At 52.3% G+C, this 26872-nt stretch overlaps 1 protein-coding gene across 1 annotated transcript; it reads right to left on the bottom strand.

The window, feature by feature from the left end:
* Positions 1 to 1076: 1076 nt before the first annotated feature.
* Positions 1077 to 13553, bottom strand: IUM83_00600 (Mitochondrial inheritance and actin cytoskeleton organization protein; the record flags this gene model as incomplete). Its single annotated transcript, XM_067924383.1, has 5 exons — positions 1077 to 1256; positions 4092 to 4442; positions 4524 to 4872; positions 7033 to 7331; positions 13392 to 13553. 5 exons carry the CDS (start codon positions 13551 to 13553, stop codon positions 1077 to 1079), a joined length of 1341 nt encoding a protein of 446 aa, XP_067788797.1.
* Between the last annotated feature and the right edge of the window lie 13319 nt (positions 13554 to 26872).

Genomic DNA, 26872 nt, shown 5'->3' with positions numbered 1-26872 from the left:
TAGCCCTGGACAGAGATCTGAGCTTTGACCTTTTGGATCTGTCACCTCAGACTCCAAATCCAGATTCCCGATTGTGCTCACAATTGCCGACTCTCAGCTTTGGTTCGGGTTCTGAGACTCCCGGGCCCAGAATCTGAGCTTGGGGCAAAATTACGGTACTGATTCCATATCCCAGCTGTGGCACCCCAGAGCCGAGGTGAAATCGGACGCCACACGCCACGCTCTCTTCCCAGACCCCATACTGAACATCTCACCGTCTGATGCACAGACAAACCCCAGACTGAACTCCAAATCCCAGAGTCTCAGACTTTTGACATAACGTTCAGATCCCAGATCTGCCGGTATTCCAAACTTTTAGATCTCAGGTCTGAGATCTGAGACTTGAGCAACCAAGTGACTTCAAGTCCTGAAATACGACCCCGGTCTAGGATGTGAACATAGAGTGTGGGAAGTTCAACTGAGATTGGTGAAAGTCGTGACTGAGAGTCTGAGGCGTGCCTGCAGGACCTGGGATGGGACTTCGTGGTCTGAGATATGAAGTGGCTACATGGGGATGGCTACATTGACGGTCTGGGATCTGCGTTAGTTGCTCTTTGAAGTTGGCGGTTGGGTCGCTCTGGAGGGTCGCCTCGATGTGGCTTTTCGGCGCCTGGTGTCTGGCACACAAGATTCGGCCTGACCAGTCGCCTATGGATCTGGGCCAACGGGAGCCACAGGATTTGGGCGTCATCCGGATTACACCTGATTTGTACCCAGAGTAATCAGTGTAATCAAGTGATGACAGACCAAGTCCGGCCAATCCCGGCCACAAGATCCTGGCGTAATCGAATTACCACTGATTTGTACCCAAGAATAATGAGTGTAATCAAGTGATGACTGACCCAAACAGGCCAATGGAAGGCTTCCAAAGCGACGAGGCGCATTCACGGGTAGTGCTGGGGACGTACAGAGCGCGAACGTACACACGCTCCCGTTTACCCCTGCTCCCGGAGGTTTAGCAATACAACTTCTAAACTAGAACCTCCGTTAACCTCCCGTTGGAGACCTTTCATGACGTATACTAGAGCATACAAACTTTAAGAAAGCTTTGCGGCACCACCTTTGAGCTTCTTGCGCTTCTCGTTGAAGTCGCTCTCCTTGCCGCCTCCCACGCTCTCCTCGAAGAAACCCCTTTCCTTGACGGGCCCCAAGCACTCCTCGAAGAAGCCGCGGTTCGCCAGCCCCATTTGAGCATCTCGTGCTCCTCCCAGAAGTCGCTATCATCGCCGGGCTCCACGCGTATCTTTAGGGACACCGGGACATTTCTAGCAGAACGTGCGCGGTCACGTGAAGCTTTATAGGTCGCCAAATAGATAGCTCAGCGATTTCAGACCCGCCATATCGCACCCAGGTCTCCCATCGCGGGATACAAAGAAGTCGTCGACGCGAAGGCCTTCTGGTCGCAGCTGTGCTGGGCTGCATCATTGTCTCCGCCATTGAGACGGGATTGCTAGTGCAGTTGAGCTTGAAGGCACCCGCACATTGCCAGCAGCAGCTCAGTCTCTTCCTGGGAGAAATCCCTGCAGTGAGGTTACCGTCGGCATCCTGCCACCATGGACGCCCACCACCAAGCGCATGCAAGAGGCTATCGCACTCCCGAGTATCCGAATCCTCGGCATGCCCTGGTTCCTCATCTGACGCCGTCCTCAATAAATCAGAAACATGTGCAGCAACAAATTCAACAACAGCAGCTTCAACGTCAACAGCAACAGCAACAGCTTCAGCTCCAGCTCCAACAGCTCAAGCCTCAGCTCCAGCTCCAACCGCTCTAGCTTCAGCTCCAGCTCCAACAGCTCCAGCTCCTGCACCTCAATCAACAAGTGCTACCACAACAGCGGCCATCATCGCCACAGCCTCCAAGATCTCGGTATGTAGCTGCAACTGAGGGTGAATCCGCTGCCATCGACGTCAAGGCGTTGCAAAGGCAGGTGGAAGCTGACACGGGGATGATGTTGTACGTGCTGAAGCGTCAGAAACGAAAAGAAGTGTGGCACTTTGTCCGTCTTGTCCGAAAAGATGAGTGCTGGGAGATCTCTCGCAAAGATCTTACCAACGATCACGCGGACTTGGCATATTGCCTGCTGTGTAATGCCACATTCAAATTTCGTGTCGAGAAGTTCAAGGTTCCACAGCATATGGACGCTTATCACCCGAGTGAGCTGGCAGCGTATATTGCCCAAAGAGAACAACAAGTGGTGAAGGAGGACCTGTTATTCGCTATCTCGCTAATTCATTTGATGCTGTGGCAAATCCTGGTACAAAACGCCCACTCCACACAATTACGACCAAGGAACAGAAGCGCGTTAACGAGCTTCTCGCTGAATGGGTTGCTCGTCACTTCCGGCCCATGGCAATGGTAGAGGACGCTGTCTTTATCGCGTTTGTTGAGTTCATCACGGTGCACTTGGGCGGCGTGCGTTTGTCTGTCCCAAAGCGCGCAAAATTGAGACAAGAGATTATTGCACTGGCAGAAGAATACCGCAGACGGGTGAGGAAATGCATCACCAGTGGCTGCCTGTACTACTCGATCACGTGCGATATATGGACGGCGCGAACGGCGAAGAGCTACATTTCACTGACAAATCACTACGTCGATGAAGAATTTACCCCTAAGAATTGGACACTGGAGGTCCGGGTGTTCCCCGGAATTCATGACGGCACCACTATTTCGGCTATGATCACTCGGATTTTGGAGGAATGGTCACTCCCCAAGAGCTTTTGTGTGAAGCTTCTGCGTGATAGTGGAGCTAACATGGTCGCCGCGAGCAACAAGCTGAATATTGAGCACATGGCTTGCATTGCACACAGCCTTCATCTTGTTGTAGCTGGCGCTTTGATCAAGAAATCCAAGAGGATCAGTGGCAATGTGATACCTAAGTGGGCTGAAGATGTTGCTGCTGAAATCAGCACACTTGTTCCTGAACATGAGGAGGAGGCCACACTATCGCAAGAAGAGCGCGCTGAAATTGAAGACCTTCAAGAGCTTGCAATTGATGAAATGGAAGGGTTTCTTGAGAGCACAATCGCTGGTCTCCACCCCAACGAAATGGATTCCTTGCGCACAATTGTGCAGAATTTCCGTACGTTGGCAGTGTACTTCAAAAAATCATCAAAGGGCAACAATCGTCTTGGCGCAATTCAGATGCAGCACTTCAACATCACACCCGAAAACGTTTTGAGCCCCATCGTTGACTGTCCTACAAGGTGGAATAGCTGCTGGAAAATGCTGGAACAACTGATAGCTCTGGGGGCTCCTCTGATGAAGTTTTTCGCGCACCTTAAGCAACTCGAAGGACGGAAGGAATTCAAGGACATGGAAAACAAGCTACGACGTCCGAAACCTGAAGAGTGGCTTTCTATTAAGTGCCTACAGACGCTTCTGGGACCCTTCGCTATCGCCTCGGACACTCTAAGTGGTCAAATTTATCCCACCACCCCGCTTGTACTACCTGTTCTCACAGGCATTCGGAAGCATTTGGAACGGGCTGATCTTTTTGATGAACTCGCTGCTGAAACCGGCGACGAGGCCTATGTCTTTGAAACAACCTTTATGATTAACGAGTGCCGCAAGGCAATGCTGACGCTTTTTGACAAGCGTTTTAAGGCCCTGGAGGAGAACGAGCTCAAATGGATCGCTTTCTTGGACCCACGTGTGGCGAAGCGAATGCCCCATTTGAATCCCACCGACACTCCAAAAGCATGCAAAGATATCGTTGAAGCAATGGTTGAATTGGCTCAAGAAGTGTCGCCACATGAAGAATGCGATAGTCCCATGGCAGCCCCTGTTCAAGCAAAGGGCTACATGCATGATCACATTTTTGGTCCCGACGTTGTTCCTCTTCGTGCCACAAAGTTGGATGAAGATTGCGATCAGGAGTTTACACGCTACCTGGGGGCTGTTACCACGGTGAAGAGTTCAACTAATCCCTTCGAGTGGTGGCGTGTCAACGCCGGCAATTACCCCAATCTGAGCCGACTTGCGCGAAAATGGATTGGTACGGTGGCGACTAGTGTACCATCCGAACGCGCGTTTTCTACAAGTGGGAACGTACTGACAGTAAAACGCAGCTCTCTAGCGCCTGAAATGGTGAGGGATCCTTCCGGTAGAGGGTGATGTACTGCTTCAGGTCAGTGCAGCACGCTTTCGCGTAGAATCGATCCGCGTAGGCGACGATGAGCGCTTGCAGCGTGGCCTCCACCTGCGAGGCAGTCGTTTCTCCCGTCTGCAGGTGGTTCAAGATCTCGTTGCTGACATGAATCATCGATAGCGCAGGGCCTCGGATGCGCTCGTTGCCCGAACGGGTCTGCAGCTCGTTCAAAAACGCCGTGATCTCTTCTCCAAGAGTCAGTAGCTCTGCTGGAGTACCATCCGCCTTCTTCTCGAACCGCGCCGCGATGTATTCCTACAGGAAGGTCTAGTCATCGGCGTCGTACTCCTCTAGGAGCTTGCGGTTCACCGCCGCACAGCGCGGCCAGTTGTGCACCTTCTTGGCCAGCGTGGCTTCCAGCGACAGTCTGTCGATGGCCTGCATAGGTCCGAGCTCGATCTCCTCGTCGTAGGCCCCCTCACCTTCGGCGTCGCGGCCCAGCGGCGGCTTCTCCTTCTTGCTCGTCTTGCAGTCGTCATTGACCTTGACGAACTCGTCGAAAGCGCCAGGCGCGCCCTGGTGGTTGTCCTGCAGCTGCATAATAAGCACTGTGAGCTGCAGCGCCTCGCCGTCGTCCGCGCCGGTCTTACGCAGCGTCTTGAGCGGCATCTTCTCGGCCAGTGCCAGCATGCGCGCGGGCGTGCCGCCGCGTCGCCGTGATCCACCTACAGCATCATGCTGAGCGCTGCCCAGCACACGTACTTGGTGTTACCAAAAGCCTTGAACATCTTGAGCGCCATTTGCTGCTGCTTGAGAAAGGTCCCGCGGCGCGCGTAGGCCACTTCCGGAACGGAAGCATCGCACGTTACCTCCCTGCTGCTGGTAACCAGCTGTTGTTGCGTTCGAGACGTCCATTGGTTCCGGACCTCCCGGCCTCGCTACCGGGCGCGGTTGCGGCCTCGGCACGTTCACATGCAGTTTAGTCTGCCGCAGGCTAAACTCTTCTTGCATGGCAAGGGTGATTGCAGCTTCGAGAGTACTCGGGTACGCTCGGAAGAGATAGGTCTTCACAGGCCCATCTCTAAGTCCTTTCATGAACGTGACGACCTTGGTCGCCTCGTCAATCGGGTTAGTCACGATATTTGATACCAAATATCGCGCGCGCTGCGCGTAAGCATGGACGTCATGCTTACCCTGCTGAAGGTCGAGGAACTCCGCCCTCGACCGGAACTCGTTTTGCGGGGGCTCAAACGCTTGTTTGAGCTCCTCTTTGAACACTTCGTACGTGCTGAAGCACGTAGGATCGGAGAGTCGGCGTCCATACGCCCAACTCCTTGCGCGTCCGCCAAGGCAGGACATGGCGAACGCGACCTTCGACAGCGGGTCGACGATGCGTCGAGCCGCTATGGCTGTGTCGAGTTCGACAAGCCATCGGAGGAGAGGCTCGTCCTCTCTTCCCACGTAATTGCTTACGCTCAACTCTAATGGTTGAGCACGCGGTGTCGTCCCTGACGACGCCGTCACTGAGGAAGCAGCACCACGCTGCTCCTTCATGATGAACCCCATAGCAACACCTTGTTGCTCCATCGGCGATAGCGTACGCAGCATCGTAGCTATCAACGCTTCTCCAATGACTGTTGACAGTCGTTGGAGGGCTTCCCACTCTGGGTCAGATAGGTGGGGGCAGTCTGCGCGTGCAACATGCGTTGCAGGCGTATTGGAGCTCTCCATGGGCACCTCCGTGCTCATGTGGTTCTCGGCTCCGCGTTCGTACACCGCGTACGAACGTCAAGCAGTCGGTCGTTGGACGGACTAGAAAGTGCTACCAGGTGTAGTGGGTCTAATTTGACTCACTACTTTAGCTTACACGTTGCGCAACGTGTATGAGGAAGCGTAAGTACTTAATAATTACTTGAGTTAATTAGATTTGAATACACAAATATAAGTTAAATAAGAAGGGATTCCAAGTGACTTAGATTAGGTAAAATGAGAACTGTATTGCTTGTAAATTGATCTTCCTCCTAAATCTGCTAAAACTGTTTTTCATCTATGATAGGGGTTGACAGCGGCTGGCTGTCAGAGCCCCGCTAATATGCATGTCTCTGATTGGTAGAAAGATGCTGCTTTCTACCAATAGGATCTTTGGGTATGTGTGGACCACTCATTGTGGTGGTCCACTTCAATGTATCCATTGGTGTGTCTTACACCAAGGTGAGGAAGCATCCAAAACTTTTAACAGATAACCTATCTGTTAAATTCACAAGTGGCTTGCAGCCACTTGTACGTGTAACCCCGTTACAGACTCGAAGTGCTTTGGCGCTTGCTTACCCGATCACGGTAAGCAACAGGAATTCGCTTAGAGATGTCGACGCACAGACGCGGTCGACATCGAAGAATCGTACACAGACACTGTGTTGTCTGTCCCCGTGGTAGCGGCGCACCTCGCGCTACCGCGCATGGTACTCAGCAACAGAGAGTTTACACTCTGTTGCAATGGCAGTCTTCAGCTTGGTCGTGCTCATTGCGGATGAGCATGGAAATCCCCAACACAAACAATTGACGAGCAGTCAATATTTATGGCCTGCATAGGTCCGAGCTCGATCTCCTCGTCGTAGGCCCCCTCACCTTCGGCGTCGCGGCCCAGCGGCGGCTTCTCCTTCTTGCTCGTCTTGCAGTCGTCATTGACCTTGACGAACTCGTCGAAAGTGCCAGGCGCGCCCTGGTGGTTGTCCTGCAGCTGCATAATAAGCACTGTGAGCTGCAGCGCCTCGCCGTCGTCCGCGCCGGTCTCACGCAGCGTCTTGAGCGGCATCTTCTCGGCCAGTGCCAGCATGCGCGCGGGCGTGCCGCCGCGTCGCCGTGCTCCACCTGCAGCATCATGCTGAGCGCCGCCCAGCACACGTACTTGGTGTTACCAAAAGCCTTGAACATCTTGAGCGCCATTTGCTGCTGCTTGAGAAAGGTCCCGCGGCGCGCGTAGGCCACGAACAGCGACTGGAACAGCCCCTCGTCGGGTGGGGAGCTCACGGCGCACGCGTGCTCGTACGAGGGCAGCATCTCGTGCTCGCTGCCGACCAGCTTGAAGACCAGGTTCATGGTGTTGAGCAGCGTGTCGTCCGTCGGCTTCTTGAGCTGCACTCGGCGGCAGATGTCCGGCGCCTCTTCCACACTGCCCGCGCGCTCCAGGCAGTGCGCCTTGAGCACCTACACGATGTCCAGCTGGGCCACGCGCTTGTGCGCGCACAGCTTGATGGCCGCCTTGTACTGCCGCACGCCCTTGTCCATGCCTGGAAAATCAAATACTGCTTGGCGAACTTGGCTTGTGTATTGCCACACAAACCTGACCTCTTACTTATTTCAAGTACAATCGTGTGTGTGTGTGTGTGGGGGGGGGGGGGTCCGGGAGCTTAAGTGGGAGCTGAAGCATCGATACCACCCGTTGAACGTACAGGTCGTAGACCGGCCGTTTGGCTGTACGTCGCCAGCACTTTTCACGGGCGCCGCCAAGCCGGTAGCTCAGTGGGTGTTTTCCCTTGTTCAAGGTGTACCCAGGGGATGTTTGCACCCTTACTTGGTAGGCTCGATGTATCTGCATGTACACGATAGTCAATCAGAGTTGGTTTTGCTCCGAAGACCGCACGCTGCGGAATTCGTTTTGCGCCGACGGTCGTGCTGCTTCAGAGGGACCAAGCCCCTACCCCCGGCGGCGCGCGGAAGGCCAAGTGGAGTCGATACGAGTGTTCTACGGTCAGGCTCAGCTAACTCCAAATAAATTCAAGTTCAACAACCAAGCCTTTTCGTGTTTCGGCCCGGTTTGCCTTCGTTGTTGTATCTCCACTCGCGGGACATTGGTTTTACTGGTTTTGCTTGCTGGTTGGCTGGTTTCATGGTGGTGCTTCATATTTTCGGGCGGAAGGTGCTCCGCTCGGAGGTTTTGGCTGAGCAACACCTGGGATAGTGATTTCTGGGGTTGCTAGTCGTATCCGTGTGGCGAATATAATCTGGGATAGTAGTTCCCAGCTTCGCTGTGTCGCCTACATCAAGGTGTGGTGACGCGCCTCCCAGAAATCAAAAACTCGGATCCTAGAATTCCAGGTTAAAACCCCAGGAATTCCAGAACCTGAGTGCGCGATTTCAGAATCACTCGACGCTCGGACTGCGTCGGGAGGACGTGTGGTTCCCTCGCTTGTAATCCCTTGGGTGGTTCTTGACGGGAGCTACAGTGTGGGCCCAAACGTGGGTCGGCCACACCAGTTGCTGCTTGATCCCAGAAGTCTCCAAATCCACTTGAGCGAAGCTTGGCCCTGGCCCAGTAGATCCCAGTTTGCACGTACCCGCTCGAACCCGAAATATCCTCGGGTTTCCCCTTTAAATATACAAACTTCACTCTCCACACAAACTCTTGTCCACTTCTTCTCAGACCCTGGACTCGGGTCTTAACAGCCTCCACTTCCCCGCGACCCCGGTTTTGAGTCGATTCAGTCACCCCACTTCCTCCGGGCGGTTTAGACGGGGAACCGCGGACGGGATCTGCATTTGCTCCTTGATCTGAAGGAGCCAGATAAGGTTGACCCGGGATGGGTGTGCCAATCCCAGAGCTCTGTGTCTGCACTCTGGGGGCACCCGCACACCACGCCGACTTAGGCGAAAAAAAAAGGTGGACCCAGGAGTCACTATCCTGGGATCCGAGCCACACGGATTTCCCACCAACGATCGCGAACCACTATCACGAGGCACTGCTCTGCCGAAACCTCAGAACCGATCACCTTCGACCCGAAATATGAAGCACCACCGGCAGCCCAACCGAAGCCAGTCAACCGATGAGTGGGGGCGCACGTCAACCAAGCCAATAACGATATAAACGCGAAAATAACTCAATTGACGAACTTGAATTTATTTGGAGTGGGTATTTACCGGCGCGCGCTTGGTCCTTGTACCGTTTGAGCATTTACCGAATCCGCAGCACTCTCTTACGTCCTTTGGGGCAAATCGAACTCTGATTATAATTAGCCCATGCAAATGGATACCTACCGGCGCCAGGGCGCCGTTCCGCATCAAATAGCTACAAAACGAAGTGACTGACTGATCATCCTATCCTGGTTCTTCCCATCAATCCCGGGATTGGTCAAAAGTAATGTTCAACCCATCCCGGGATTGGCCGATAGCCGGGGTAACCTAGGCGTCTCACCCTGACGAGCGTCTCATCATCCCAGGATTGGTCAAAATTCAGGACCTGAGTTAGGCGCTAAGCGCTGCCACACAGATCCGGCGACCTGATAGGCTGGCCGTAGTGAGGTCGTCAAATCTTGCCGGGTGCGCCTCACCTGAGTTATACTCACATTGGCCCTTCGACTGGGATTGATTGCGCCGACCGTTCCTTCGGCAAAGATATCATTCACACGAAATATCCACCAAGTTGGAGTGGCCCACACCACGAGACCTGGAACTCGGTAATCGCTCCCTGGGATCGACCTTTGACACTGGGACCCGCGACGCCGACCCAATTCATGTCACATAGGTGCATCGCGATCTGGGATCGGGCACTCACAGCTGGGATCACCCATCCGGTACTGGGATCAACCACGTTGATCTGGGATCTGCCAAGCCATGTTCAGACCCACACCGCACTCTAAGATCTGAGGGTCCACACTGGGGTGTGTGCGACAATACTGGGATCACCGCGTTACTCTGGGATCGACCAAGCTGATCTGGAATCCGTCGAAGTGAGTTCATGCATATACTGGAATCTGAGATCCAGGCGACCTTGCTAAAACAACCCTGGGATCCGAAAGTACTTGCAGACACTCCAGCACATCAAATACGCTCCCAGGACGCCGTGGCTCCATAGCAACCTCGCTGGTTTACCCAGAGTACAATGTCTTCATCACACTATCATACTCTGGGATCGCCATCAAACTCTGGGATCCAAGGTTGTACGCACAGACACCACATATCATGTGGGCTTCCAGAACGCCGCCGCATCACAACAGCGTGCCTGCAGCACTCGCGCGCAAGCTCACCACCTCGCTGCTCAGTTCTGTGATCCGGAGACCTAACAGGGAGGCCACCCTGCTGGTGCACACTTTGTCGCACACTATCGATCCAGTTTCCAAACGTACTTGTAATGTCTCAAATCACTCGATTCTGGGACCGAGGGGGTCACTTACATTCACTTATCTAGGAAAAACGTAGGAATTCTCGCGGGCAACAACGTCTCTCTTATTATTGGTGGAGATACACTGAGTATTATCCAAACATAGCAAGCTCCGCGAGCGCTTAGAGGCTGCTTGACGTGCTACGCGGAGTGTGGTTCCGAGGGATAGCTCGGATACTCTGCGCTTGCGAGTCGAAGCTAGGAGAGACAAGTTCTCCATTCCTACCCTAGATAGTTTTTGTGCCTGCTCTTGAGTCATGTCTAATCTAGTTTCGTAGCCAGCCTCTGTTGCCAACACAGCAATCCGTTTTACTAGGTTGGCCCAGTCCGAAAATGTTTTTCGCATTTGTTCACGAGGTAGATCATGCGTGCCGACTCGCTTCAACGGTGGGTAGCCTTTTGTCTTGTCGCCAAACCACCTAAACTACCACGCACCGTACACCCCAACCTTGGGGAACTCAAAAGTTTCGGGAAGCATGTAGAACTTGCCGTTGTAATAATGTTCCGTACTCGATCTTGATTCTGGTGATGATATTTGAGTTGCCTCTGCTTGGGCACGAGCGAGGCCGGCACGTTCCAGTGCGCTTTCGATAGTGCTTTCTAAAATAGCTCGAGTTATGTTGCCTGCCGCAACCCCCTTGCTCTTTATTAATTCACTCATGCCATCAATAAGAACCGGTGGTAGATTGTCAATAGATTGTTGGACTCCTTGAAGCTGCTTGTAAATATCCACATGGGTGGAATTCCGGTAGGAGTCATCCACGCTTTATCACCAGCCGCCAACATCCTCGACAGCTCACTCAACATTGCTTCGTTCCGAAACAGAGAGGTAAATAACAGTGGGTGTGATTGTGATAGTGCCTTACGCAGAAACGCTGAATACTTTACCAAAGAAGCAATGCACAACCTAAGAATGTTACTGAGCCCGCTGACTTTGCGTAGTGATGGTTACATCTCTTGAACACACGAGCGCAGAGTAGGATCCTCGTTATCTTTAAAGTGCGGCGGCAGGACCGCAAATGCTGGGCGGTTTAATGGAAGACCTGCTACAACTCACCCCAAAACCTGGTCTCCTGCAGCTTCATATCTAATGTAGCGATCTTGGACACCTCCAAGCGACCATCCTACACGTAAGCAAACGCTAGCGATGGACAGCCCACCATTAGAACCACTGCAAGCAAAGGTCGCCACACCTTTTCGAATTGAATGTGTCCCATAATGAGTCTGCTGCTTGAGCTCGGAAACAAGTTTGCGGAGACTGCCACCAATTCTAGCTTTCTGCTCTGACCCAGGAAACAAAAGCCCTGTCGACTGTATTGGTCTGCATGCTAAATAGAGAGCCAAAGACGTTATCCAGCATGTTTCCGGGCTAAGCGGATTTGCATACATGTGACGGGGATCTTTAGGGCCACTGCCCCCCTGATTCATTTTCGACTTGTACATGATGCACCCAACACTGTCGCCATAGAAGCTCATGTGCTCGGTGCAAAGTGTTTGCACGGATTTCGATCGGCACATCAAGTTCCATTGGGTAGTGAGAAACATGTGGGCAAAGCCACCGTCTTGTCGAGCAAGTGTAGAGCGGCACAGCTTCCGGTACAAAGAGAATGGTATCGGGTCTTTACCGGACTCTTTTGGCGACCCCGAATGTAGCTTTGAGGCCTCCATGCGTTTCAATCCTGAAAAGAATGTAGACATTCCCTTCTCGTAAGCTGCAGGAAGAGGTATTTCTCGACGCCGATAGAGATCCTTCATTGCGCTGCGATACCCACTTAGCGTCCCCACACTGACACTTTTGCGCTTCTCCAACAGGAACTCCTCAAACTCACTCGGCGTAAAATATGTGAGGTCGAGCTGACTAGTGCTTGTAAAATACATCGGTGCCTTGTCGCCTTTAGTTGATCGAATCCGCCGAGATATAACCGCCAAACAACCTCGATACGCGCGCTGTGTTTTGGAAGACACACACGCATCCCTTACATCTTGCACAGTGACTTCTCTTTTGTCACTCCCCTTTTGCGCAGCAGCCCAAGTTGACGTTGAGCTGGCCGATTGGGGGGGAGGGGGACACCACCAGGCTGGTGGATGAAGGGAAAACGTCACCGTTGCGCGTCGAAGGCGCTGAAGATGGACTGCTCGGTAGTAGAGTACGAGGCGAGACAGACTCAATGAAAACCGGGGCCATGATGGCGCTCGAGGCCAAGCTGGACGTGGTGGCACTCGAGGCCAAGCTGGACTTGGTGGTGCTCGAGGCCAAGCTGGGCGGTAACGTTCGAGGTCGAGCTGGACTCGGTGCTGCTCGAGGCGCTTGAGTCCAAGCTGGGCTCAGTGGTGGGTGGAGGCGAGCCGCGCTTAGAGGTGTACAGCGGCAGGCTAGGTGTGCTCGAAGACAGGTTCCCCTTAACTTGATCGGTCGTGCTGCGGGTCTTCATGACGGAGGAGACATCGACTTGACGGCGTGAATTATTTGGTACCAATCCTAGCGCGTCGCATGTGTCGCCTACGAAGCACGCGCCATTCATTCGCCTTTGTGAGTGTATACAAATTTATATATGTTCATTTGTGCTATCACTCACATTTTTGTCGATTTGGCCGCGATATTTCCTACGATTACATACAAAGTGCCAAATACGGCCTATGTTTCATCGACAATCGTTGATGGGTTGAGACCAAATAATTTGGACCAACTTCATCACAAACGTCCCTTATTTGTACTTGATCCAAAGAGACCATTCGCTGAGTTGGATCCAAGTGCCAATAACCCACGAATATCAGCGACCGCCTCGTCTCAACCTCATTGGCTTTTGCCTCGTCTTTCGAGTATCGTTCCACATCACTTTCCAAATCGAAACAATGGCAGCCAACAGTTCGTGCTGCCTCTAAGCGCGCGCTCACGCATTCAAGCCCGTCTGTGCATGCCTGACGCCGCGTCGGGTCAACCACATCCTCCGGCACCTCCACGAGCGGCTGGGGGGGGCCACACACAGGCGCCGCGCCCACCGGACAAGCGTCAACCGCCATGGGGCAGGCTTCACCGGGTGGTGACGAACCACCAGTGACGTCAGACAGCGCCTGTGCCACGTCAGCGCCTTCTGGCACGTCCGCCGCACCGTCAAGCACGACCACCACGTCAATCGCCGGGGCGCCACTTCCTCAAGCACGTTGACAAGCTCCATGGCCACCGGGTCGACCTCGCGCAGCGCTCCCGCCACACCAAGGCGCGTGTCGCCGCGCGCGACGTCCGCGACGCTGGCGTCCACGGCCGTGATCATGTTGGGTGGAGGCGCCGGTTACGCCGGCTACGGCTAACCCGGTTACGTCATTCAACTCGCCATCTGGGTTGTTACTTCGCCGCTGCACGTGCGCATACCTGCTTCACTGGCCGACATTTGCAACGGAGCCCGCTGGAGCAAGGTCCGGACGGCGTTGTCCGCTCCATCCCCGTGGCCACGTTCACCACGACCGACATTCTGGCGCTGAACACTGCGAACGGAGCCGACGCCGCCAGCGACATCTCGCTTCCAGCCAGTCTGCGAGGACAGGATCTGCCGAACTTGAGCGACCTACGTGTGCGCATGTAGATCGAGCGAGAGACCGTGCTGTTGGTGCGGTGCTTTGGCTCGGATGAGTTCGCGGACCGCGTACTCGGTACACTCCGGTACCTGCGCTCATTGCTGGGGCAAAATCAGCGGTTCCAAATCCAGCACCCACGCGCCGATCCAATCTCCGAGAAGGTGCACTCGCTGGGATTCCCGTCCAGCGCGAAGCTAACTCCAATTGCGAAATTCAAAACAAACTCACCACTGGTTTCAGTCAGCAGGACCAAGACAATGGAGATACTGCGCGAAAGACAAACACGCGATGGCAGATTGCAAGCGCACACAGCCGACACATCGCCCAAGTATCTCGTATCCCCGAAACCTCCTCACATCCGTAAATCAACTCCATTCCAGTTTCAGCTAAACATGCAGTCTCCATCGTAACAAATTGACGCAACAACTACTCACAGACACAGACGTCGTTCCAGTTCCGGAGACGTTCCTACTGAGCACTAGGCTCAGGTGGCTCGTCCCCGGACTGCACAGTACGGAATCCTGCCTGCGCCCGAGCACTTTTGTTGAACTCGTACAATAGAGCTTCCCTGTTAAGCTGGGAGGCGGGAAGCCATTCCGGATCCGAGTGACCTTTCCATTTTACCAGGTGTTCTCGCACACGTCGTAAGGTCCGGGTTCTCTTACCCCAGCGAACATCCTGGATTGCTTCGACCTCATAGACGTCCCGCTCTGCATCAGGTTCAAAGGCATCCCCGGGCAGTAAATCCGCGTCAAAGCCATCATCCTCCGCCACGTCCATATCGATAGTAGGTACTCGTGTGCTTCACAAGTCTCAAGCACGCAGCACCCCTCAGTACGTTTCTGGCCCGCAGGCAGCGAGTGATTCGCAAACATCAACTTCACATCTCAATATCCTACAATCTAAATAAGCCATCTCTGATTGGGCTACGACCCCTATGGGCCGCAAGGATGACCCAGTTTGGTGCGAGTTTAATGTCGTCGTCCCGAAGCCCAATTCGACGAAGACTCATCCCGACGTGTCCTGCCACCAATGCGGCGAGTGGATCGTGAACGCCTAGCCTGGCCGTCATCTCTACCATCAAATCCGCGTCTGCTCCATGGATCTGGCGGCAATGAAATCCAAATGGGCAGAGTACGACGCACAGAAGAAACGGAAGGCAGCCCCTGGGCTGTTTTCGCCGTCGAAGAGCCGTTGCACAAGCCAAAGTGGCTCTACACCCGCGAATCTCTCAACCTCACTAATCAAGGCGGAGGAGGAAAGCATTCGTTTGGACATCGCGATAGTCTTCTTCATCGCGGGGATCCCGTTTCATGCGATCGAGAATGGGTATATGCGCAAGATTGTTAAGCGCCTGACTCTGGCTTTGAAGCTCCCAAATCATCAAGCTCTGGCAACTACGTTGTTTGTTAAGGCCTATCAGCTTGAGAAGGACCACCTGGCCAAGCTGCTCGTAAAGCAAACATTTCTGGTGGTCATCACAGATGGGTGGTCAAATATTAATCGTGAGAGCATCGTGAATTTCGTGCTTTGGGCACCATATATATATATACGACATGGTCGTCGGGTACTACGGGTTCCAAGGCACACACGGGTGACTACATGGCATCTGAGTTTCGCTGAAGTTGAAGACGTGGCTGGTGCTGGCAAAGTCTCTGCCGTCGTGTCTGACAACCCAGCCAACGTGAAAAAGGCTGTGCACCTGATTGGAGCAAAACACCCAAATGTGGTATTCAACGGGTGCTTGGCGCACTCCATGAATCTACTGCTAAAGGATATTTTTAAGCTCAAGCTATTTGCCGACGTGCTGAAGAAAGCCGTAAACTTGTCAAGTTTATGCGTGCAGGCACCTCCTGCATGATCGAGTTCCGAAATATCGGCGTCAGTTACCAAAAGCACAGGAGGCATGCGAGTTTGCGGTTCCAGTGTCAACAAGATGGTACGATCAAGAAAAATGCATCAAGAGCGTCATTCGCAACAAAACAACCCTGAAGGCTTCTTTGGCTGACTCAGAGCTCATGATGCACCACAAGGACAGTGAGAGCCTGGGGAAGCTGGACGAAGTTGAACGCATTGTCATCGTTAGGCAAGTTTGGAGTGAAGCTAAGGTCGTCGTTCGGCTGATGAAACCGATTACCGAATCGCTAGAAGTCCTGGCGACGGATGCTTGTTCGAAATCGATGATCTTGCACGAGTTCATCTGGCTGTATCTGGTACCAGAGTACGCTGACAGCATACATCATTAGGTGATAGCTCCGTGCAAGTTGACATTCGCAACCTCATTACCACTTGTTTGGATTTCATTCGTCCACCGTCTGATTCTACGGTGGGTACATACAAGATGAATCCGTCAAAGAACATCTTTGCCTTACCGAATGGTAGGCCTGGCAACTGTGTAGATGTCGTATCTGGCGAAGAGCGTACTGAAGGACGCGATGCCGTCGACGAACCTACGCGCTAACCTGACTGTAAAAAGAGTCCGCTCCATGAGGCGGTAGGCTGCGCTGTACAGCTTGCCGAGCGTTTTGGACTTCCACCAGACGTGAGCTCAGCTCAGTTTCGCGCATCGTTGCTGTAATAGGTCGCGGTGAGAAGGTAAACCTTGACTTAACGTACGATGGGTCATCGCAGGAGACCTAGTCTGCAGCGAAGGCTTGATTATTCAGAAATTGCTCCAAACTCAGCTTGGCACGACTGCATATCGACGCCATTGTACCGTGACGCAACAATAGCGAAAGTCACCAACGTAAACGCATTTTATATGGTAGTGTATTCGGTGAGATATATTATTCGCTATAATAATTCATTTTTCGTGTTTGAGCTAAACGATTTGGTGCAGTTACTTAGTACAGTTACTTACCGAGGTCATGCAACCACTAGTAAGTTTTATTTAATCATTGATGCAGTTGATATAATGCTATGTGACCGACCTCCTACTGTGCAACGGAAGGAGCCTACCGACGTCCGCCACAACTGTAACGGGGTTACACGTACAAGTGGCTGCAAGCCACTTGTGAATTTAACAGATAGGTTATCTGTTAAACGTTTTGGATACTTCCTCACCTTGGTGTAAGACACACCAATGGATACATTGAAGTGGACCACCACAATGAGTGGTCCACACATACCCAAAGATCCTATTGGTAGAAAGCAGCATCTTTCTACCAATCAGAGACATGCATATTAGCGGGGCTCTGACAGCCAGCCGCTGTCAACCCTTTCATAGATGATAAACAGTTTTTAGCAGATTTTAGAGGAAGTTCAATTTACAAGCAATACAGTTCTCATTTTACCTAATCTAAGTCACTTGGAATCCCTTCTTATTTAACTTATATTTGTGTATTCAAATATAATTAACCTAAGTAATTATTAAGTACTTACGCTTCCTCATACACGTTGCGCAACGTGTAAGCTAAAGTAGTGAGTCAAATTAGACCCACTACACCTGGTAGCACTTTCTAGTCCGTCCAACGACCGACTGCTTGACGTTCGTACGCGGTGTACGAACGCGGAGCCGAGAACCCCACGAGCACGGAGGTGCCCATGGAGAGCTCCAATACGCCTGCAACGCATGTTGCACGCGCAGACTGCCCCCACCTATCTGACCCAGAGTGGGAAGCCCTCCAACGACTGTCAACAGTCATTGGAGAAGCGTTGATAGCTACGATGCTGCGTACGCTATCGCCGATGGAGCAACATGGTGTTGCTATGGGGTTCATCATGAAGGAGCAGCGTGGTGCTGCTTCCTCAGTGACGGCGTCGTCAGGGACGACACCGCGTGCTCAACCATTAAAGTTGAGCGTAAGCAATTACGTGGGAAGAGAGGGCGAGCCTCTCCTCCGATGGCTTGTCGAACTCGACACAGCCATAGCGGCTCGACGCATCGTCGACCCGCTGTCGAAGGTCGCGTTCGCCATGTCCTGCCTTGGCGGACGCGCAAGGAGTTGGGCGTATGGACGCCGACTCTCCGATCCTACGTGCTTCAGCACGTACGAAGTGTTCAAAGAGGAGCTCAAACAAGCGTTTGAGCCCCCGCAAAACGAGTTCCGGTCGAGGGCGGAGTTCCTCGACCTTCAGCAGGGTAAGCATGACGTCCATGCTTACGCGCAGCGCGCACGATATTTGGTATCAAATATCGTGACTATCCCGATTGACGAGGCGACCAAGGTCGTCACGTTCATGAAAGGACTTAGAGATGGGCCTGTGAAGACCTATCTCTTCCGAGAGTACCCGAGTACTCTCGAAGCTGCAATCACCCTTGCCATGCAGAAGCGTTTAGCCTGCGGCAGGCTGAACTGCATGTGAACGTGCCGAGGCCGCAACCGCGCCCGGTAGCGAGGCCGGGAGGTCCAGAACCAATGGACCTCTCGAATGCAACAACTGCTGGTTACCAGCAGCAGGGAGGTAACGTGCGATGCTTCCGTTGCGGAAGGATCGGTCACTTTGCACGGGAGTGAACAGCTCCCATGCCCCCTGGAGGTGGCCGTCGTGGCGATGCTAGGCATCGCCGCGGACCAACAAAAAATGCGAACATCCAGTAGGCGCGGGGCGCCCTACTGGTAATGCAGTCGCGCGTGCCGACATCGGGCACGCGACACTGAGGACTGCAGCCCCCAGTGAGACCAGCTCTCACTGCAAGAAACAAGATGACAGGCCGAACCTAGTCATCTTGAAGGTTTACTCGAAGAGAGCGAGTGACTCTCTTCGAGCCTTGGTAGATTCAGGCGCGTCGAGCAACTTTGTTCGACTACGAAGCCTGCCGAGACTTGACTTCGAGGAGGTAGATGTACCTCGAAGTCTTCTGGAGGTACGACTGGCAACAGGTGCCATCGTGAAGACCGAGAAGCGCATCGTGAACGTGCGCTTCTCGTACAAACAACGAGTGTTTGTCGAACACTTTATCGTCCTGGACCTGGACGATAAGTTCGACGTGGTAATGGGCATGCCGTGGCTTGCACGGCATGATCCGGTGATAGACTGGAAGAAGCGCACACTCGTATTTAATCATTGATACAGTGGATATAATGCTATGTTTCGCACTACACATGGGCGTGGAGCGCCATCACATGTGTGTGTCCACACACCCTTCCTGACTCCTAAGTGAGTACACTTACATTTTGCCGTATTCGTAGCGGTTACTAGTAGCGACACTACTGCTGGGAACCACGTCTGAGTACACGCATGTAGTGTGAATGCAAAGAGAGCAGATAGCAAGGCAGCGACGGAGGGGGGAGGGGGTGTGACCATTGGTAATACCGGTGGTGAGAAGGTGGTAGCCCCAAATGAGTACACTGCCATGGGAATTGCGGTCATCTTTATGGCCACACGCTGCAATAAGTAGTATCGCTGCAGTCGTTTATGAACATGGTGCGTTGGAGGTTATGGAGGTTTGGTGACAGCGCAGGGGGTAAGCCGGCAAGAGCGCTGGCCTTGCCACTGTAGTGTAGCTTGAAATCGATCACAGAATCTAAGATGCGTGCTTGCAATCGAGTAGTGAGCGGTCATATTAGTCGTGGGGCCTTAGTAGATCTAAATAAAAGGGAACAATTTCTAAATTTAGACAGGAAAAGTGAAACAGATAGATCACACCATAGCAGGCTGCATCATTCCATGCTGCTGATGGTGCACACAACTTGGCGCCAATTCGAACGTTGAAGTTGGGGTAAATCGCCGCGAGGTTTTTTCCTCTGGGTTCGGTTTCGAAGCATTCCGCCAATCCTACAACAAGAACAGTGGCTCGACGCATGCGATTGGTCACTGCAAAGATTGCAGCCACTAACGCTACCCCACAGACATCTCACGTGCGAGTATGGAAACGTGGCAGGCCGCTTTCATTCTCCAATATGCCGGCTTCCACACAACCCAATGGCATCGACAACAACGCTCGCAACAATGTCGCCCGACCGCCCGGCTTTGCTGGCAAGAACCTAAGCTCCACGACCCTATCCCGATGGGTAGCGATTTTGCCTCCCTATACGCTCGATGTCTACCGACCTGCACGTCGTGCTCGGTGCTGCTCCTGCGTCGCTGCTGCTTAACCTGCTACCGATGATACCGACCGACCTCCTACTGTGCAACGGAAGGAGCCGGCCGACGTCCGCCACAACCTGGTCAAGCCGCTGACCATGCACGAGCCGGAGGCCATGCACGAGGCACGTTTGCGACCACTGGCCACGCGGCCCCGCCGTGGCTCCGCTGTCAATGCGTCGGACTAAAGAACAACCAGCTCGACAACCGCATGACGATCATCCCGCCCCAACGATCTGAACCGGCTGCTGAACATGCGCAATAGCAGAGCGCGGTCGCTGTTCATCCTGGCGCGGAGCACCCCCACGGTGATTAATTTTGCGGAGCACAACCCGTCTGGCACCTGCGTGGAAGTGACGCCTGCAGCAGCGCGCACAACACTGGTGTTGCGCGCTAAATTCCAGCAACACCAGCTCGCCCAGTCTGCTGCAACAGGAGCACCAGCTACCCACGACGCACCGAATAGCACTGGAGATATACAAGCAAGACGCGGTTCTCTACGAGATACAGTTTTGGAGAACTTGATGACCAAGCACTTCAAAAATTTTGGTGCTGGTGCAGGCTCTGACAGCAGGTCTATCACGTGAGGTAGCCACACTTGAACTCAAAATGCGCGATTATAGTCAACAATACTATTCTGATAATAACTAACACATCAATATTTGACATGATCTGGCAATAACGACTTTTTTCATGACATTGCGATTTATATACGCACCTCTATCGTCTCCCTCCTCTACCATCCCACGTACCCCCACCATCCGATGTAATCTTTTGCGAGAGCAATAAAAATAGGAGCGAAGCATAAGAGAAGTGATAGCTGTAGCTATACGGTGAAACTAATAAGAGTAAATTCACACATCAATGTTTGAAGCAAATGATTAATTCAAATCAAACACGGCTTCAAGGGACCTAGCAACTTGCGCGGGCTCATATCACGCCGTGATACACTGTCAGTACGCACGCGTTCGCTTGTTGTAGGCAGCTTTGACTTTTTACAGGTCGGCTAGCTTGCAAATATTTTCTTTCATTGAAAAGAGTTTGTTCTGGAAGTAGTATTTGTGGTACTTCTCCCAGCAAGTAAGCTCGGTGTCCGGGCACATGTAGGTTTTTGGGTCATAGGTATAAACCCCGCGACAAAGGCACACATTGTGGTTGCCGCAGGAATCTGTTTTCTCGGTTGGCCATCTATCCTCCCATCGGCAAATCACACAGCCTCTGCGCTTCCGATTACTGTCTTAAAGAATTTGTAAGGACGAAACTGCTGTGCACGTCTTCTGCAGGCTCCCATTTTCTGTGAAACAAATATCTCCTGCCGACCTTCACTTGGCTAGTCATTGTTGGTTACCCCTTATGTTTCAAATGCCATAGTATCATCACTAGGTGCATCTATCCACTTTCCTGATATCAATTCAGACGCTAGCTCAATCATAAAGACTCGATGCGGGTCCCTTTGTTTTGATGTATCTATCACCATGCGACGTGTCAAGTATGCATTCGATCGCACTATATCGAGCAAGGCCAACGCCAACTTTTTATGCCATTTTTTGAAGAATGTCCGTCCGCTAACGAAACCGGACTCGTATCTGGTCCAGCCTATCCACAACCTGCATGTACTTGTTGTAATTCTTCACGCATGCTGGTGCTGGATACGTTTGAATAGATCCTCCAACTAGATGTTCAACTCTATCAATTGTTGATTCATCACCATCTGCACAGTGCTACCATCGCACCAAAGCGGGTACAATACAATGGTCTGCCAAATCGCCCTGGCGAAAATCGCCACGAAAAGCAGTTCTGCTATCCAAAATAGTATGCTTAGGAAAATGCTTACTTGTACTTCTAACAGTACCGCGTGCATACAACCGTTTGAGACGCAATGCCTGCAGAATCTGGACCGATGTGTAGTAGCTATCCATGTTTAGAATACGATTTGATCCATATATAGGTCTCGCTACTTCAAGAACCAGTTTGCGAATAGAAGACACCTGAGCTTCCTCCCATTCCTGTCGAAGTAATAGAGCTGTTTCTGTTGGTGCGACTCCATCCATTCTATCTGTAATATCGCTGTTGCAGTGAAAGCGAAAATTCAAAGCAATCCACGTTGTTGCGCAACACAACATGTATAGTCGAAAATGATATTTACCCGTAGGTTTCATCGGGTTAAAGACGATAGCATGTCGGCCGTACCGCGATCCGCATGCAATGCTGGACCCGTCCAGAGCAACATCACGACCGACGTCGACATAACGCCCCCTGTGCATTTGAGTAAATTGAGTAGTGGACGGATTCTTGCAGCAGGGTCACGGTCAGCGTCGGGTGAAGACGCTCGAAAGCAGAAGCACGTGCGAATCATTTTGAAGCGTCTTAGAGGCATGATGTTCTCGAGGCCAGATGAGGTTTGATTTCCGAGAATTGAATCTTCAGGCTGAGGCCCCCAATAGTTGGCGTATTCGCCTTTGTCATTGATCGTAATAAAAATAGAATCCCAACAAACTTCATCAGTTCAGGAAGCGTCACACGATGAACTAAATAAACGTTCTTCACAACCGCATAAACATTGATTTCATTTGTGACCTGCTGCCACAAGTAAACTGGGGCATACGCCAAAAAACTAGATGAGGCTGAGTGCGTGAAAAAATGAACACTTTCGGGGCGCACCCGCGTCGTTGCTGACCCATCGCTGTGAGCGTATAAATCCGTAGGTGCTTCCATGTCAAGTCTTGGGTCGAACTTCATACTCTTCACGGTATCAACCTCAGCCAGCGTAGTAGGAAGCGGTTGATCGGGGTCGAACTCAACGATATCTCCACCTTTTACCTCTACCAGATCTTCTGATTAGCGTCCGCCGGTTGCTCTTCACCTTCAGAACCAGTAGTTAGCGCTGTCCAGCCAGGTTTTGATGTCGTCCTTGTAAGCGAACGATAGTTCTCAAGGCCACGCTGAGGAACCCCAATTGACAGTTTATGAGTGTGCTGCTGAAACAAGCCGTCTATCCAGCGGACCTCGTAATCTACAACTTTTTTCTCAATGTTCCGTTTACAAATACGCCCCAATACGTAAGCTGCGCCCGCTTGCCTAAATAACGGAGCAAGCTTTTTTGTCATCATCCATTTTTCTTTGAGAGGCGAGTAGGCGACTAAACAGTTCATGTACACCTCAGGTCTGTCCGTTAGCGGTGCCGGCCTATCCAACGCGATATTAACGCTAGTGCGATTGATGCTAGTTACAGCTCCAGCGCCAATATCACTGCGCCCTTTATACATGGTACTTGTCACGCTATCTAGGGTTCGTGCCACTGCGTTATCTCCACACATAGGCCTACAGCCATCCCAATCAACGCCAGGCTCATCCAGGCGATCATCAGCATCACCACCAACATCACTACAAGTATCAGCACTTGCTCCGCTACCACTTGGCTCGCCCGACACTCTTCTAGCTCCATTGAAATCCAGCACTGCTGCGTTCGCCACCTCCAGTACTACCGCCGCTCGACACGGCGGGCACTTTGCCAGGTACGCCGCTGAACCGCTGATCGCCACCCGCGGTTCGTGCGACGACGCTTTCTTCGGCCCTCTGCCTCCATTCTGCGCTCCCCCAGCACCGCTACGTGCTCCACGGCGAGAGCCGCCAGATGTTTGGTTACCGCTTGGAATTGCAGATCCTTTTCCATCACCACGCCTATCTGTGCTGCTTGCTGCACCACCACTTGGTCCAGCTAACTCACCTTCTCTTCTAAGCGAATCTAGGACGTTATGGGTACGTCCTCCACCAGCACAGTTGCCACTTGAGACGGTGGGAGCTCCACCATTTCCGGGTACGCTGCTACACCGCCGAGCACTATGCGCAGTGCGTGCTACCGATGCTATCCGTAGCCCTCTTTCTCCGTTCCGCGCTCCGCCGGTACCGCAACGGGCTCCACGCATAGGGCTACGAGCGCCGCCACTTGCGCTACTGCTGCTTGGACGAGCGGGATATTCTTCATTATCACACAGATTTGCATCGCTAGCGGCGCCATTGCGTTCTCTGTCGGTAATTCGTACCGGTGGTGCTTGACCATACCTACCTAGATCAGTGCCAAAACGTGTACCACCTCCAACCGATTTGGCACATGGAACACCGGGTTTTCGTTCGCCTTGACCTAACTTAGCTCTGGTAGCGCAACCGCCACCCGACATAGTAGACTTGCCGCCATCACCACGAAGGGTAGCGCCATTAGGCACACCTTCACCAACACTACGGTCAGTAGTGGAATCAACATCGACATCGACCGCACTGACAGCCGTTGCTCTTATCCGTACAGTGTCTCCAGTGCATTCGACTAATTGGTTACTTTGTTGACGATAGTAGATAAGCAAGGCATGTCCACCAAGAAAATAGTCAGTTCCTTCTTCGCCGTTGGGATTACCGCCCGGCTTAACATAGCGGTATCGCCCATCCAGGCTTCGGAGAGGTGGTGGCTTGTGAAATCACCCGTCGCGTCGGAGAGCGCGCCATAACTCTTTGAAGAAAACGCTATCCTCCGCAATAGACGACATTTCCGCTTAGCCGCATGGAGGATAAGGATGATACGTACAGATATCTACCTCGCGACGTAGCCGTACGGCTTGTTTCCACTGAGCGTGGTGACGTTCGCTGCCGCTTGCCAGTGCCACCTAGGCTGAGACTCGAGCCGCGCTTGCCTCGAGGCATCTTTACTGGAAGAGGAAAAGATTCGGACTGGCAGAACTCAGGTTCAACTTGACGAGTCAAGCCGTCGTCCAGCAGTATTGTAAGGCTTCTCAAATATAATCATAACATATATAAGGGGGCATTAAAAGCAGCAAGCAGACTCCTTAGCAATCAACCCCAGCTGCTCCTTACCTCATGAAAGATATCGCGTAAGATACCAGGCTCCCAGTCCATCATGTCAGTGTCAGCGACGGTTCTGCCCAATAGATTGCCAGCATCAATCTTTCGGATAGGATTCCAGCAAAGCAGGATTCGTTTTGGCCAATCGATGCTCGATCTCAGAAGTACCGTGGTTCAGTGGATGGGGGCACAATGCCCCCATCCATTTTGAAGAGTCACCAGCGTACTTAAACGAAAGTACTCGATCGGAGCATTTTGCCCCCAACCAATTTGATATAACTTGACTTTGTATACTATACAAATCATAAGTGCTCGCGAAAGGGTTAAAACAGGCAAATTCGCAGTCGTTTAGGCGCTACGCATGACCTATTTGTCGACTGGCAACACAGAGTGGAGCTACTGGCATTTCGTTGATTGTCTGCAGGTGTCCACCGGCGTCCTGGGACAGTCACTTGTGACTTCAAGCGGTCGCTTGTCAACTGGGTGCGCGACCAATTTCCTGAGAGCACAATAGTCGGTTGCCTCTTCCACTTTAAGCAAGCGGTGCGCAGGCGCATGCAGAACCTCCACACCTCGACTGGAAAGATTGCGACAGCTATGTGCCGTGGAATGCTTGACGTGTTCACGGTCCTGCCGCACGACCGGATTGATCCACAATGCATCAACCACGACAAGTCCCTGATTCGGGGATCCCTTTCGTTCAGAGGAATCGAGTACAGTAAAGAGAAATGGACAGCTTTTTGGGCCTACGTTCGACGCGCAGGAATGCAGATGTCCTCGCCGAGCCTCTGAAATGTCCGCTGCGTGAACCGAAGACTGGTCAACCGAATGAACAACCCTCTCGAGCTCTGCAAGAGGGGAGGGGGGGTGAACGACGATTTTTCGAACCGGCGTTCTAATTTGACGACCTTCGTGGATATGATTGAGGGTCAAGCTCACTACTACATCACTTTACGAGAACATATTGCATGAGGACGTGGTAGAAGATAACACGTCCTAACTGGTGTCCTAAACGTCCTATTTGTCCTAAAATCGCCCGTAATTTAAGGTCACTATCGGTCACTAAACTGAATTGTTTAGGACTACACAGTCCAGAATTAGGACAACTACATTGTTTTATGTTGAATCTTGCACTTGTCGCAGTAAAGTATTTGAGCATTCAGACATGCTTCGGGCAAAGGCGAGCGGATGCGAGCGCAAGCCTCACACAGTGCATTCACCAGTTTCCATCACCCGCCGATTAGGCGGAGGCGTGTCTGTGCGAGCGAGCGTAGCGAGCGCTGCAACCCGATATTTGTTTTCCTAGACAGCGCACCTGGTCGAGTCGACGACTTTGCGTAAGGGGGTGGAGTAGCGGCGCTCCCCGAGTGAAGCGAGAGAGGCCCCCCATCGCGAAGTTCGCAGGCGAGAGCCAACGCGCGAGTGTCCTGCCGCTTAAGGGGTGACGCTTTTTAATATTCTGACGATTGTCCAAATGTAAGTTGTATGCTATAGTAACAGTGTAGTAATAGTACTGTCTGGCCGAACTGTCATATTATCCTAATGTCCTAATGAAAGAAAGTAGTAGTGTTTTATTTTAATTCCCCGGGTTGTCCTAAATGTCTTACTACCCTAAAGATAGAAGTAGTAGTAAGTGTTTGACTATAGTTCCCTGGGTTGTCCTAAATTCATAAATGTCCTAATGTAGCCATATGTAGCAGTAAACAGTGTCCTAACCGAGTTTAGGACAACCAGTAGGACGTAATTGAAAACGCGTGTTTTGGACGATTTATATCTAGATAATATTTGAAGTTTAGGACGAATAGAACAGTTTAGGACGTCAGTTAGGGCGAATTAACCGGCACCGAAGACGTACCCAACCGCCGCAACACGGAGAGCCTACCTGAAATTACCGACCGGCCGTCGACCTACAAGCGCAAGTACCCTCTGCCCAGTGCGTTGTACGTACTTGAACACCGTATCGTGAGCCCCGTTCTGGCACCATCAACACCACACGCTGGTAGAAGGGCGAGGGTACACAGTAGAAAGGTCCATCCAGAAACAAGGACACGTCTACGTAGGCGAGCAGCTGAATCAAAGTAGAGTGGCCCAACTCGAGGCCCCATCGCCTCGTTAAAGTTGAATGGAAAAACCTTGATTC

This window comes from Phytophthora cinnamomi (assembly GCF_018691715.1).
Source record: "Phytophthora cinnamomi strain GKB4 chromosome Unknown Contig53, whole genome shotgun sequence".
Taxonomy (NCBI): domain Eukaryota; phylum Oomycota; class Peronosporomycetes; order Peronosporales; family Peronosporaceae; genus Phytophthora; species Phytophthora cinnamomi.
Note: the sequence above shows the minus strand (reverse complement) of the source record. Positions and strands in the feature narration are given on the sequence as shown.